Source organism: Lissotriton helveticus, chromosome 11, assembly GCF_964261635.1.
Source record: "Lissotriton helveticus chromosome 11, aLisHel1.1, whole genome shotgun sequence".
NCBI classification, from domain to species: domain Eukaryota; kingdom Metazoa; phylum Chordata; class Amphibia; order Caudata; family Salamandridae; genus Lissotriton; species Lissotriton helveticus.
In genome coordinates, this window is record NC_136072.1 from 353,560,373 (window position 1) to 353,573,857 (window position 13,485).

At 49.1% G+C, this 13,485-nt stretch overlaps 1 protein-coding gene and 1 long non-coding RNA gene across 6 annotated transcripts in view; one reads left to right on the forward strand and one right to left on the reverse strand.

Annotated features, from left to right (window-relative positions):
* Positions 1-8,445, forward strand: part of PIGX (phosphatidylinositol glycan anchor biosynthesis class X) — a 349,902-nt gene extending 341,457 nt beyond the window's left edge. For all 5 annotated transcript variants that reach the window (XM_078665765.1, XM_078665766.1, XM_078665768.1 and 2 more), the window contains one exon: positions 8,051-8,445. In XM_078665765.1, the coding sequence (XP_078521891.1) occupies positions 8,051-8,194 (144 nt within the window). In that variant the 3' untranslated portion in view covers positions 8,195-8,445. The remainder of the gene's footprint in view (positions 1-8,050) is intronic.
* LOC144791105 (uncharacterized) overlaps positions 1-13,485 on the reverse strand; it is a 284,951-nt gene that overhangs the window by 135,365 nt on the left and 136,101 nt on the right. The gene's annotated exons all lie outside the window — the stretch shown is intronic.

Genomic DNA, 13,485 nt, shown 5'->3' on the forward strand with positions numbered 1-13,485 from the left:
TTGTGGGGCCACTGGATCCCAAGATGGCCATGGGAACAGGTACATCCTGGTCTTGGTGGACCATGCCACCCGGTACCCGGAGGCAATCCCTCTCAAGACAACGGTGGCGACAGTGGTGGGCCGGGGGTTAATGGGGATCTTTTCCTGCGTCGAATTCCCCAGAGAGGTGGTTTCTGACAGGGGGACCAATTTCATACCAAGTATATGACATCCCTGTGGAAGGAGTGTGGTGTAACCTACAAGTTCACCACTCCTTACCACCCCCCAAGGAAACGGTCTGGTGGAGAGATTCACCCAGACCTTAAAAGGCATGCTCAAGGATCTAACAGAACCTATGACGCGTAAGTGATACGTCCTCTTGCCATGCCTTCTCTTTGCATACAGGGAGGTGCCTCAGAAGTCTCTTGGGTACAGCCCCTGTGAGCTCCTGTATGGCCACCCTGCCAGAGGACCTCAGAGTTTGGTAAAGGAAGGCCAGGAGGCAACTCCCAGGAAAACTCCCCAGGATGTGTTTAATTACATGCTGACCTTCAGAAACCAAACTGCCCGCTTCAGGAAACTCGCTCAGGCGAAACTAGAAGCATGCCAGGAAGAAATAAAGAGGTGGTATGACCAGAATGCCACTCTGGTCGAATTTCAACCTGGGCAAAAAGTGTGGGTCATGGCCCCAGTGGAACCTTGTGCCTTGCAGGACAAGTGGACTGGACCATTTAAGTTGGTGGAGCGCAAAAGCAACGTCACCTACATGGTGGATTTGCGGACTCCAAGGAACCCTTTGAGGGTCCTCCATGTTAACCGCCTCAAGCCCCACTTCGAGAGGTCTGCTCCTGGCGACAGATGATGGGGTTGAAGAGGAGAGTGAGCCTCTCCCTGACCTCCTGTCTACCAAGGAGCACGATGGATCAGTGGAGGGTGTGATCCTCTCCCATACACTGACTCCAGAGCAGCAGAGTGACTGTCACCAGTTGTTGGGACAGTTCGCCCCACAGTTCTCTCTGACCCCAGGTTTTACTCACTGGTGTACCCATGACGTGAACACTGGTGACAGCCCTCCTGTAAAGCACAAGATTTACAGGTTGACTGACTCTAAGATGTTGGGGTTAGGGGTGATTGAGCCCTCCAGCAGTCCTTGTCCGGCCCAGTGGTCTTGGTCCCAAAGGCTGCTGCACCCGGTGCCACTCCAGAACTACGGTTTTGTGTGGACTACCGGGGGCTCAATGCCGTCACCAGGACTGACGCGCACCCCATCCCCAGAGCTGATGAGCTCATTGATCGATTGGGAGCTGCCCGGTTCCTCAGCACGTTTGATTTAACGTTTGGGTACTGGCAGATTGCCTTAACCGATGGGGCCAAGGAGTGGTCAACATTCTCAACCCCTGAAGGTCATTACCAGTTCCGGGAGATGCCCTTTGGGCTGAAAAATGCCCCTGCCACCTTTCAGAGGTTGGTCAACCAGGTGTTGGCTGGGCTGGAGGATTTCAGTGCTGCCTACCTGGATGACATTGTTGTGTTCAGTTCCAGCTGGGAAGACCATTTACAGCAACTCGGTAAAGTGCTGAGGGCTCTGCAAGGGGCAGGCCTCACGATCAAGGCCAGTAAGTGCCTGATCAGGCAGGGTTCTGTGGTTTACTTGGGACACCAGGTAAGAAGCAGCCAGGTCGCGCCCCTACAACCCAAGATTGACACCATTCTGGTTTGGGAGCCCCCCCAAGACTCAGACAGAGGTGAGAGCCTTCTTAGGTCTCACCGGCTACTATAGGAGATTTGTTAAGGGCTATGGCAAGACCTGGAACTCCCTCCCGAACCACCTCCACCTGACCCAGGACCACCTCGCCTTCAGGAAACAGCTCAAGACCTGGCTGTTCGAGCAGTAGCGGACCTCCCCTCCCCTAGCGCCTTGAGACACACCGGGTGAGTAGTGCGCTTTATAAATGCTGTGATTGATTGATTGATTGATTGGCAGCATCGTAACAGAGCTGAATTCCAGGAAGCAGCCCAAGAAGGTGATCTGGACTGAGTTCTGCCAGAAAGCTTTTGATGCCCTGAAAGCAGCCATGTGTACGGAGCCCGTGCTCAAAGCACCTGACTTCTACAAGGAATTTGTTGTGCAGACTCACGCTTCAGCGCATGGTGTGGGAGCGGTGCTCTTACAACTAAACGAAGAGGGCCTGGATCAGCCTGTAGTCTTCCTTAGCAGGAGACTACTCCCCAGGGAACAGAGGTGGAGTGCCATAGAAAGGGAAGCTTTCGCTTTGGTCTGGGCACTGAAGAAGCTGAGACCATACCTTTTTGTGACTCACTTCCGGGTTAAGACAGACCACAGGCCCCACAGATGGTTAATGCAGATGAGTGGTGAGAATCCAAAACTGCTGAGGTGGTCCATCTCCCTACAGGGAATGGACTTGGTGGTGGAGCACCACCCTGGCACAGAACCCGCTAACGCAGATGATCTGTCCAGGTTCTTCCGCCTTAGTGAAGAGAACTCCCAGGAGGTTGGGTAGTTCTCCCTACTTTCAGCTGGAGGGGACATGTGTTAGACTTGACATCTTTTGGCATGTTTCTCCTAACTTTTTGCAATCTGACCTCCCGTTTTTGACTCTGTTTTTGCTGGTGTAATGATTCTGCGCACTTTCCTCACTGCTGTCCAGTGGTAAAGTGCAAGTGCTCCTGTTATAAAATGTGTTATGGATTGGTATTTCCATGATTGGCTTATTTGATTTATGTGTCAGTCCCTAGTAAAGTGCACTGCGAGTGCCAGGGCCTATAAATCAAATGCTGTTGGTGGGCTGCAGCACTGGATTGTGCCACCCACGCAAACAGCCCATAAAGTGTAACTCTGGCCTGCCATTGCAGAGCCTGTGTGCAGCCTGGGGCTGCCATGTCAACTTGGCAAGTGCACATACTTCCAAGTCCCTAAACCTTCCCTTCTCTACATGCGAGTCACCCCTAAGGTAGGACGAAGGTACCCCCATGGGCAGGGTGCATTGTATGTGAAAGGTAGGACATGCCCTGGTGTGTGTGGCATGTCCTGATAGTGAATTACAGCCTAATTCGTTTTTCACTATTGCAAGGCTACCTGTTCCCCATAGGCCAGAGTAGGCATCATCCATCTAATGACTTGTGTCGCGAGAGGGAAACCTCAAGAATCCAATGCCCAAGATGGATTCTATATTTTGAATGTTCTGGGGTCCAGCAGGCAGTTCTATTATTCAGTGGGAAGTGCCAGGAATGAAAAAGAGGGGTGTCCGTTTTTTGTTTTTCTTTTGCGAGGAGGAGATAAGTTCCCCTGCAGTCCCTTCCCAGTGGTGGCAATCGTTTCAAGGCAGTGATGTCTCACTACAGCTGTAGCCGCAACCGCAGAGAAAACGCCTAGAAGGTACGGATCAGGTGGCAGGGGTCTAAGCTGGCAAGGGGTGCAAAGCTCTTACAGTCCATCGCAGGGACTATTTCTAGTTCGCTTCGGCGCAGGCCGTCTAGGAAAGCTGCATGGACTGATTTAACACGAGGACGAACACAATCATATTTGTCAAGTTGTGAGAAGTTTGCCTGGTATATGATGTCCACTATTCTAGTGGGCACCTTGCACCAGTCCAAACAACCCTTATTGATGGTAGGCTGTAAAGTAAACCTTATAGAAAGCTATCCTAATGGTAGCTGTGGAGAGCAGCCTTCAGGCTAAGACTTGGAGGCGAGTTAAGTAACTTGTTTTGCCAGATATAGTCTCTTGAATGATCAAATGAAAGCACACCACACAAGGTATAAATCAAATATATATGTATTTAATCTAAACACAACCCCTCTGGACTCTTTATGAGGTCAGAGGTAAAAGTACAATACAAGGAACTTAATTAGCATACGATAAGTTGCACAGTATACGTTTTGCCCTAGGGGCCTCACAAACCATATACTAAAATAGTGGTATAAGAACCACGTGAGGGATAGAAAGCAGGCCTAGGGCCTGTTGAACCGCTGGGGCAACCAGGAACCACCCAAGTTAGGGACGCAGGAGACCCATGGGGAACGCGTGCAGTGTCTAAACACAGCCGTGGATCAGCATTGACTTTCTATGGAGAACGAACAAGTTACAATTTTAAAGATTAAGGGCACCTAGAGGTGAACTGCGATGGAACCCTTTTAGACTAGGACACTTCGAGATTCGAGACCCACGGGAGCACCAGAGTACTCGTGTTACCTCACCCAGGGAAGCCGGGTGCATAGGTGTCTTTTGGTGTCGGGTTTCGTCGTCGACTCCAATGGAGAGCTGCGAAGAAATGCTGCAGGCGACCAGAGGAAAAGTGTCCGGGTGGATCCAAGGGTGGATCAGAGATGTGAAGAACCTGAAAGCAGAGGGGACAGAGTCTGGGTCAGTAGCCAGTGACCAGGATGGCAAGGAGAAGATGCCAGACGATGTCGGGTGTTTTCAGGTGAAAGAGGTGAAGATTGACTCTTCAGCCACGAGGACCAGGAGGCGTCGACGACGACCAAGAGCTGGATTCGAGCTGTCCCACGAAGGATGTCGAGTGCTGCAGCGTCAGAATCCGGATTGGATCCAACAAGCCTTGGCAACAGCAACCCACGCAAGATGTCGATATTGGCTTCGGTTCAGACCAGCAAGGTCTGAGGGACTCCTCCTTTGGAGGGGAGTCAGAGCACGTCCGGAGCAACCAGGAAAGCTCAAGGAATCAAAGATTGTCCTTCGTGGGGGCTCACTAGCCAACGGACTAGGAACCGCAAAGGAGCCTCGAGCGGAAATGCACAAAGCGGGCCCACAGGACACTCGTGGAGTGTAGGCCTCTGAGCTTCGGTGCAAAGGTGCTCGGGGCAGGGGCTTCAAATACCCCAATGCACAACTTTGGGATACCTCTGGAAGTAGGTGCAGTTGCAAAAATGCAGGATGTCCAGTTCCGGTCCCACGTCTCTCGTGTCCGCTACAGGTCTCAGCTTTGCTGGGAGCGCTGGTCATCGTCAGAGATGTCTGGAAGTCCGTGTCCTGTGTCGCAGATTCTTCGGGATCCGGCGGGAGCCTCAAAAATGCAGACCAGCAAAGATGCTGTTGTTGCCTGTTTGAACAGGGTTATTTACAACAAGGGGTGGTGAGGGACAGAGTCTCTGAATTAAGCAGAATACTCTCACCCAGTCAAGAGATCAGGGCTAGATCCAACACCGTTTTTTAGCTCATTGCACCATCCCAGTTTCAGAACCTGGCTGTATGCAAATTAGTCTGTTCCTGTCCCAGTGCATGATGGGAACAGGGCAAACCAAACTACAAAAGCCAATTCTTACACTGGGAAGGAAACAAGCTTCCGGGGACCGGTTTCTGGCATTACAGCCGTCTTCGGCCCGGCTTGCTTGAATCCTGATGGTGCAATGAGCAAGGGACTCATGTCTGAGTATACCCTTCCACGCTTAGGGTGGACAAAATTATTTACAACAAGGGGTGGTGAGGGACAGAGTCTCTGAATTAAGCAGAATACTCTCACCCAGTCAAGAGATCAGGGCTAGATCCAACACCGTTTTTTAGCTCATTGCACCATCCCAGTTTCAGAACCTGGCTGTATGCAAATTAGTCTGTTCCTGTCCCAGTGCATGATGGGAACAGGGCAAACCAAACTACAAAAGCCAATTCTTACACTGGGAAGGAAACAAGCTTCCTGTTTGAACAGGGTGGTCACTCCTTGACCACAAGGGAGCTTTCTTCCATCTTCCAGTCGATATGGCATGTCGAAGGTCCAAAAATATATGTTGCAGAGTTTCGTCCAGGGTAATCTAAAGTCCTAGGGACTGGGCTCCTATTCTTATAGTAAGTTTAGGGGTTGGACTAACTCTAGGGTCCCACCTATGGGAGGACCTTGGGAGGGGGTGGTTACACCCCTTCCCCTTCCCCTTCCCCTTTGTCCAGTTTCGCGCCAGAGCTGGGGCACAGTGTCCCAGCAACCGGTTTGAACTGGGAAATACATGGAGCACCTTGTGTCTGAAAAGCATTCACTGAATGCAACCCACCCTGTCCCAATACACTAAAGCCTGTCCGGGGAGGTGCTAGCACCTCCCTGGACAGGAAACCTATTGCCCAGGCCTCCCCTGCCGGAGTTTCGTCCAGCAGCAGGAGGGCAGACTCGTGTCTTTGGCAGCAGCATCCATTTTGTGATGCTGGGGCTCTGTTTAACTTTAACGGGTTTACCAGTGTGTACATGTCTTCTCCCTCTAGAAGGGTGGAATGCTACCCCCGCCGCCAGAACTGGCGGGGGGTGGTATTCCAAGGTGTTTGACACCTTATACGACATGTTTTGATAAAGCCAAACCAAAGTTAGCATTAACCACGAGGATTATAATGCACTTAAGAGTATATGGTATGGCTATATCATAGAACAGCTATAAGGAGATGGTTCTGAAAGCTGCAGAGGGGCTCAGCTCATGCTAGGGCACCCTCTCACACAAAACCAAGCACTCTGCCATCAGGATTGTCAAGGCCTGCCATAGGAGTGACTTATAGGTTAATATGTGTCTATATGTAAAGGTCGCTAAAGGTATACTATATCTATGTAAGGGGTGCTTACACCACCTTACCCAGGCTGCAATTACAGACCTGTGGTGTCAGTTCAGAAGGCTAACCAGGGGTGGCATAATACATGCTTCAGCCCCTGGTAGGCCTCTGGGGCACCTATGCCCTGGGTCCGTAATGTTCTATATACAGGGGCTCACAAGGGTGACCCAGTAATCAATCTGGTATGTACCTAAAGTACATGGTATCAATTTAGAGAGAGAACAGCTAGGCTGTGGTCCTGATTAGCAGGGCCACAGCCATACTAAAGTCGAAAAACCATTGAAACACGCAAAAAGTGGGGGTAACCATAGGAAGCAGACCCTACTCTCCTACACAAGTGCTTTTCTGAAGAAAAAAAAAAACGTTAATCGACATGTGAAAAGTCTAACAAAAACAAATCCCTTATAGAACCGCTCAGCAATTCCCTCTGTCTGGGTCAGGCAGGCCATGGACAAACAATGAGGCAGTGTGAGTAAAAGGTACACTACACGATTAAGAGAGGCTAACGGAGCGGCCTTGGCATTTTCTTAGTTTTTTAGAAGGGTCAAAAAAGGACTGTAATGTAAGAGAATTCTAAAAATACAATAATATTTGGAAGATAAAGAACGCCGGCTGCGTTTTCAGACAATGTCGTGGGTCGCTGCTTTATTAGTCACAGTAGAGATGTATGAAACATCACAACAAGGCCCCCTGCACTCTTCGCTGGGGTTGGGGGCGTGTCCTGGAAGTGATGAGGCCGACAAATCACATTATAGACTAGTTTTCAGTAACATTTCATCACTTCCCCTTACTGATTTCCCTTGTTCTGGATTCCTACACTATTGCGAGCATAGTGGGAGTACACTATGCCAGATCTCTTGAGACAACCCACCCCCCGACACCTGTGTATGATGTATGAAGAAGCAAATCAGAGCAGGCTACCGTCCTTTGCAGAATAAAGGTTAGATTCAGCAAGGCTGCTTCTCAGTCACAGACACAGAGTTCCAAGATAACCCGCAGATGTACTTATCTGCTGAATTTGGATCAGAGAAGGTTTATATAATAAAAGCACTGTTCCAACTGCATTGTGTCAGAGGTGCTGTGCTGATGTGATTGTTTGTCTTGAGACTCAGAGTAGTCTCCAACCGGAAAACCAAATGCAAGGGTATTGCGTTCAGTATTCCTTAGCCTTGGACGGAGTGTGCGAACACTCCCTAATGTGTTTTTGTGGGGTACAAATATTACTGTTGATATTTTATCAGAGTTGTAGCTTTTTTGTTCAAAGGGAAGGAAGCTGTATTTTGGTTATCTGCATTTCAGATGGGTGGATATGGAAATCACTGATGTCATGTGGAATGTATTATTGGTATTTGGAATATACAAAATTCATTTGAATTGTGACTTCCCTGCTGTCTGGACCTCTGGTGGTCAGCCTCCTTTAGGAAATCCACCTTGAAACATAATTGTTTGTTGAACGTGATTGAGAAAGGGCAACACAAGACATAACAGCTTGCTCTCTTCCCCCTCTAGGTGCCAGAAGAGCTGATCCTACAAGTTCCAGTTGGCCTCCAGCAGCACAGCTCAGTGATTTGTGCAGTGACTCTCCTTGTGACACTCTCATGTTCTCTTATGATTTTGGTTACGGTATATGGACATGCAGGACGCCACATTTAAAGACTGGTCTCTTCCTTGGGACATTTAAATGGAGAATTATTAGCACCTTTACAATAGAACATTCAGTGTTCATGGTTTATGGTTAGTTCAATGATTATGTACGGAGTTTTGTTTCCTTACAAAGCAGAAAGAATTAATTTTGATTCTTTAGGAAACACAAGTGCACAGTCCAGACTAGTCCTGTTCGTGCAACCCATTCTTCCTTTGGACTTTATCAAAATCAAATTAAAGCTCTCCTTATAATAACTTAATAGATTGTGTCATTTTCCTATAAATTATCTTTTTATGTAATGAAACAGATTCAAAATAAGGAAAGCAGTGCCAATGCAAAATGAATTTAGTAGAAATTAGTTTAGTTGAAAAACAGACTAGGGTGGTGTAATGCAAACATTTAATTCACAAGACAATGTTTTAGTTTAAGCAATATTTCCAATATAGCTATTTCGGGATGTGAAAATATAAGCGTATCTGTTTACTATTAAAAAAAGTTATTGATCCCACAGAGGCCACAAACTTTTTTAATACATATTTATCAAATTGATGACTGCTGGTACATTCTTAGCTGCGACACTAGTTAACGAGGATATGAATTTTCATGTTAACAGGAAGCCTACAAACATGGGTGCAGTTTAAATCAATTAAGCACTGTGAGAAGTTAGCCTGGCATATGATGTCCACTATTCTAGTGGGCACCTTGCACCAGTCTAATCGACCCTTATTGATTGTGGTTGTAAACTCAACCTTATAGACAAGCTATCCTAGTGGTAGCATGGACCAGCAGTCCTAGGCTAAGACTTTAGAGAGCATGTGAAGGAAGCTGTTTTAGCAATTCTAATCCCTTGAATACCAAATGAAAGGACACCACACAAGGTATATATCAAATTCTAGCTTACGCGTTGCTGCGATCTCCGAAGAAAGGAAATTCAAGGAAACTCGTTATAACATTCAATTTACATTGTGTCATTTTTATTGAAACATTGGAAACCTGTTGTCCAGGCCGTCCTTGCTGGAGTTTCCCACAGCAACAGGAGGTCAGACTCGTGTCTGTGGCAGCAGCATCCATTTTGTGATGTTGAGGCTCTGTTTAACTTTAACAGGGTAAAGCAGTAACATACATGTCTTTTCCCTCCAGAAGGGTGGAATGCTACCCCCACCGCCAGAATTGGCGGGGGGGGGGGGGTTAGTATTCCAAAGTGTTTGACACCTAACACGACATGTTTTGATAAAGCCAAACCAAAGTTAGCATTAACCACGAGGATTATAATGCACTAAAGAGTATATGGTATGGCTAGATCATAGAACAGCAATAAGGAGATGGTTCTGAAAGCTGCAGAGGGGCTCAGCTCATGCTAAGGCACCCTCTCACATAAAACCAAGCACTCTGCCTCCAGGATTGTCGAGGCCTACCATAGGAGTGACTTATAGGTGCATATGTGTCTATATATATGATAGATATAGGTATACTATATCTAAGTAAGGGGTGATTACACCACCTTACCCAAGCTGAGTGATCAGCCTGTGGTGTCAGTTTGAGGGCCAGCCAGGGGTGGCATAATACATGCTGCAGCCCCTGGTAGGCCTTGGATGCACCTATGCCCTGGGTACCTATGGTACACTGTACAGGGGCTGATAAGGTGACCCAATACCCAATCTGGTATGTACCTAAAGTACATGGTATCAATTTAGAGAGAGAACAGCTGGGCTGTGGGTCTGATTAGCAGGCCCACAGCCATATTAAAGTCGAAAAACCAGAGAATCACACCGAAAAGTAGACCCTACTCCTACACAACCCCCCCCCCGCCAAACACAGGGACATTAAACTAACCTTGACCAGTTGAGTCTTCATGTTCTAAGTGGAAATATCTGGAGAGTCCATCTGCATTGGCATAGTCACTCCCAGGTCTATGTTAAACTGTAAAGTCCATCCCCTGTAGGGAAATGGACCACCTAAGCAGTTTGGGATTTTCACCCTTCATCTGATTTAGCCACAAGAGGGGCTTATGGTCTGTCTGAATCCTGAAGTGAGTACCAAACAAGTATGGCCTCAGCTTCTTCAGTGCCCTAACCACAGCAAAGGCCTCCCTCTCAATAGCTGACCAACGTTTCTCTCTAGGGGTCAGCCTTCTGCTAATAAAAGCTACTGGCTGGTCTTGACCATCTTTATTCAGTTGTGAAAGAACATCACCTACCCCCCAACTCAGAAGCATCTGTTTGAACAATGAATTCTTTGGAGTAGTCTGGACTTTGCAGAATAGGAGCAGTGCACATGGCCTGCTTCAGGTCATCAAATGCCTTTTGACAGCTTACTGTCCACTGAACTTTCTTTGGCATTTTCTTGGAAGTTAAGTCATTAAGGGGTGTCACTATGGAACTATACCCCTTGACAAATTTCCTGTAGTACCCAGTCAGGCCCAAGAAAGCTCTGACCGGTGTCTGGGTGATGGGAGCAGTCCAGTCCTTTATGGTCTGGATCTTGCTCTCCAATGGTTGAACCTGACCTCCACCTACAAAGTGGGCCAGGTATACAACCTTGCATTGCCCTATCTGGCACTTGGTAGCCTTGATAGTTAGGCCTGCCTTTTGCAAGGCCTCCAAAACATTCTTCAGGTGGATCAGGTGATCTTCCCAAGTGGAGCTAAAAACAGCAATATCATCTAGATAAGCTGCACAGTAGTCATCCAGACCTGAGAGGACTTGGTTCACCAACCTTTGGAATGTGGCAGGTGCATTCTTCAAGCCAAAGGGCATTACCACAAATTGATAATGTCCTCCTGGGGTTGAAAATGCTCTTTTGGCTTTTGTATCATCAGCTAGTCTGATCTTGCCAGTAGCCAGCTGTCAAGTCAAATGTACTCAAAAACTTGGCAGATGCCAATCTGTCAGGAGTTCATCTGCCCTTGGTATTGTTTGGGCATCTGTCCTAGTGACAGCATTGAGGCCTCTGTAATCCACGCAAAACCTCATCTCTCTCTTACCATCTTGGGTGTGAGGTTTAGGCACCAGGACTACTGGACTGGCCCAAGGGCTCTCTGAGGGCTCAATAACTCCCAACTCCAACATCTTTTGGACCTCTGTCCTGATACAGTCCTTGACATGATCAGGTTGCCTGTAGATTTTACTCTTGACAGGCAGACTGACCCCAGTGTCCACTTCATGAGTGCACCAGGTAGTCTGACTTGGAGACAGAGAAAACATATGTCTGTAGGACTGTAGAACTTGTCAGCAGTACTGTTCCTGTTGGTCAGTGAGGCTGCCTGCCAAGGCTACACCATCAACTGAACCATCATCAGGGTTCCGAGAAAGCAGGTCTGGGGGAGGGTCACTCTCCTCCTCCTGTCCCTCATCTGTAGCCAAGAGCAAGCCCATGTCTGCCCTGTCAACATATGGTTTCAATCTGTTTTTTTTTTGTCAACTCTTTTTATTGGCATTTCTATGTCCTTTTCAACAACTCGGTTCACGCATCATGTACATCAAACACATTATCATCAGTGTGCTGCTATCAGTACTCTGACAACACCTTTTGCTATTAAGACGCTGATGTAGCGTGACATATACGTCAGGCGACTGAGTCCCGGGCCTTCGTACACGGCCATATCCCGTGCGAGTCTTTGCGTCTCATTTCCGCCTGGAGTGCCAGTTCATATATACATAACTCAGTTGCAACCACAACATTTGCAAGAAACAGTAATAACGAGATACAGCTTGATCACCAGTGTTCAATACAAAACATTCCCCCATTCCCCTCCCCGAGGTCCCCCTCCCATTCCTTCGGTCTGTAAATGTGTGTTTATTCCCTCATCTTATCTAACCGGCCTCCCGCACCCCCCGCTCCCCGTCTCCTCACTCTCGACGCATGTATGTTCCCCATGTCTACTGCACCCTCACAGCATTCTGACCATGAGCCCCGCATGCGCGGTAGCGTCAGTGTTACTGCTGTCATTGCTGTTATTATTGGTGTTCGTCATGCGCCCCTCCCCATGGCTATCCAGTCCGCCCACCGTGTCCCCCGCCCCTTCCTCAGCCGTGTCAGTCCCTGCTGCCTGTAGTGTGTTGAGCATGCCCTCCCAACATTCCGCCATGGGCTCTCTGTGGAGTCCCACTGTTTCCTCTCTCCTAATGGCGGTCCACTCCGCACGGCCCCACGACAGGAGAGACAGGGTCCACGTCTGCACACTGGGTGGGTCCCTCGCCTTCCATCTTTTTGTTAGGAGTCTCACCGCCGTGACCATTCCCAGGTCCAGGAAACGGGACGACGCCTTGGTAGCTGGCGACCGCTTGAAGTGGTGTAAGAGGAATTCAGGCCAGTCACAGGGGATTACGCGGCCAGTGCATTGCACAAGCCGGGCATGGATCTCCCTCCAATAAGTGCTAAGTCTTGTACAGCGCCACAAAAGGTGAAGGAGGTCCGCATCTAGCTCGCCGCATCGGGGGCAAGATGCATCTGCCCTATTAAAATACTTATTGATTAAAGCTGGGGTGAGGTATGCCCTGTGGACTATATATACCTGGATCTGGCGAAAGCGCATGTTTCTGGGGATGCGCACCGGACTTTTGAGCATCCGTTCCCATTCTTTATCCGCCAGTGGTCTTCCCATATCCTGTTCCCACTTCCCGCGGAGGGGGGCCAAGTCCAGCTCTGTGTGCAACCGTAGGGACGAGGCAAACCATTTAATGAGATGCCAGCCCCTGCCCATGACATGGAGGTACTGTATCATTAGATGCTGCGCCGGCTCCTCCGTTATGTCGCCCCAGCCCATCGCCATTCGGGCTGTGAGTGACCTATGCATTAGGAATCCCCCAGGGGGGAGCCCAACCTCCGCAACCAACGTCTCGAAGGGGATCAGGGCTCCATCCTGGTAGAGGTTGCCCAGCGTCTGCACCTCCGCCTCCTGCCACTGCTCGAGCATGCGGCGTGTGAGAACACCCTCGCCTCCCGGAGAGCCCTCCAACGGCACCGCGGGCGCGTATGGAAGCACTTTCCTCTAAGGTATAGTGCCCTGCGGAAGCACTTGTATGCCACCCCTAGCAGGAGCGGGGCAGGTCTGGCCCTGGCTGCCAGCGGATGAAACAGCGCAGTGATCCTTTCCATGGTATAGGGCGGCTCGCTTGTGGCGGTGTCCTCCCTCCCCCTGTCCGTCATCCAGCGGGCAATCCATTGGAGCTGCGCTGCCAGATAGTAGTGCTCAAAGCAGGGGGCGGCCAGGCCACTTTTGTCTGTGGGGAGAAAGAGCTTCCCTAGGGCCAGTCTGTGTCGAGACGTGCCCCATATGAAATCACGTAGGATCCCGTTG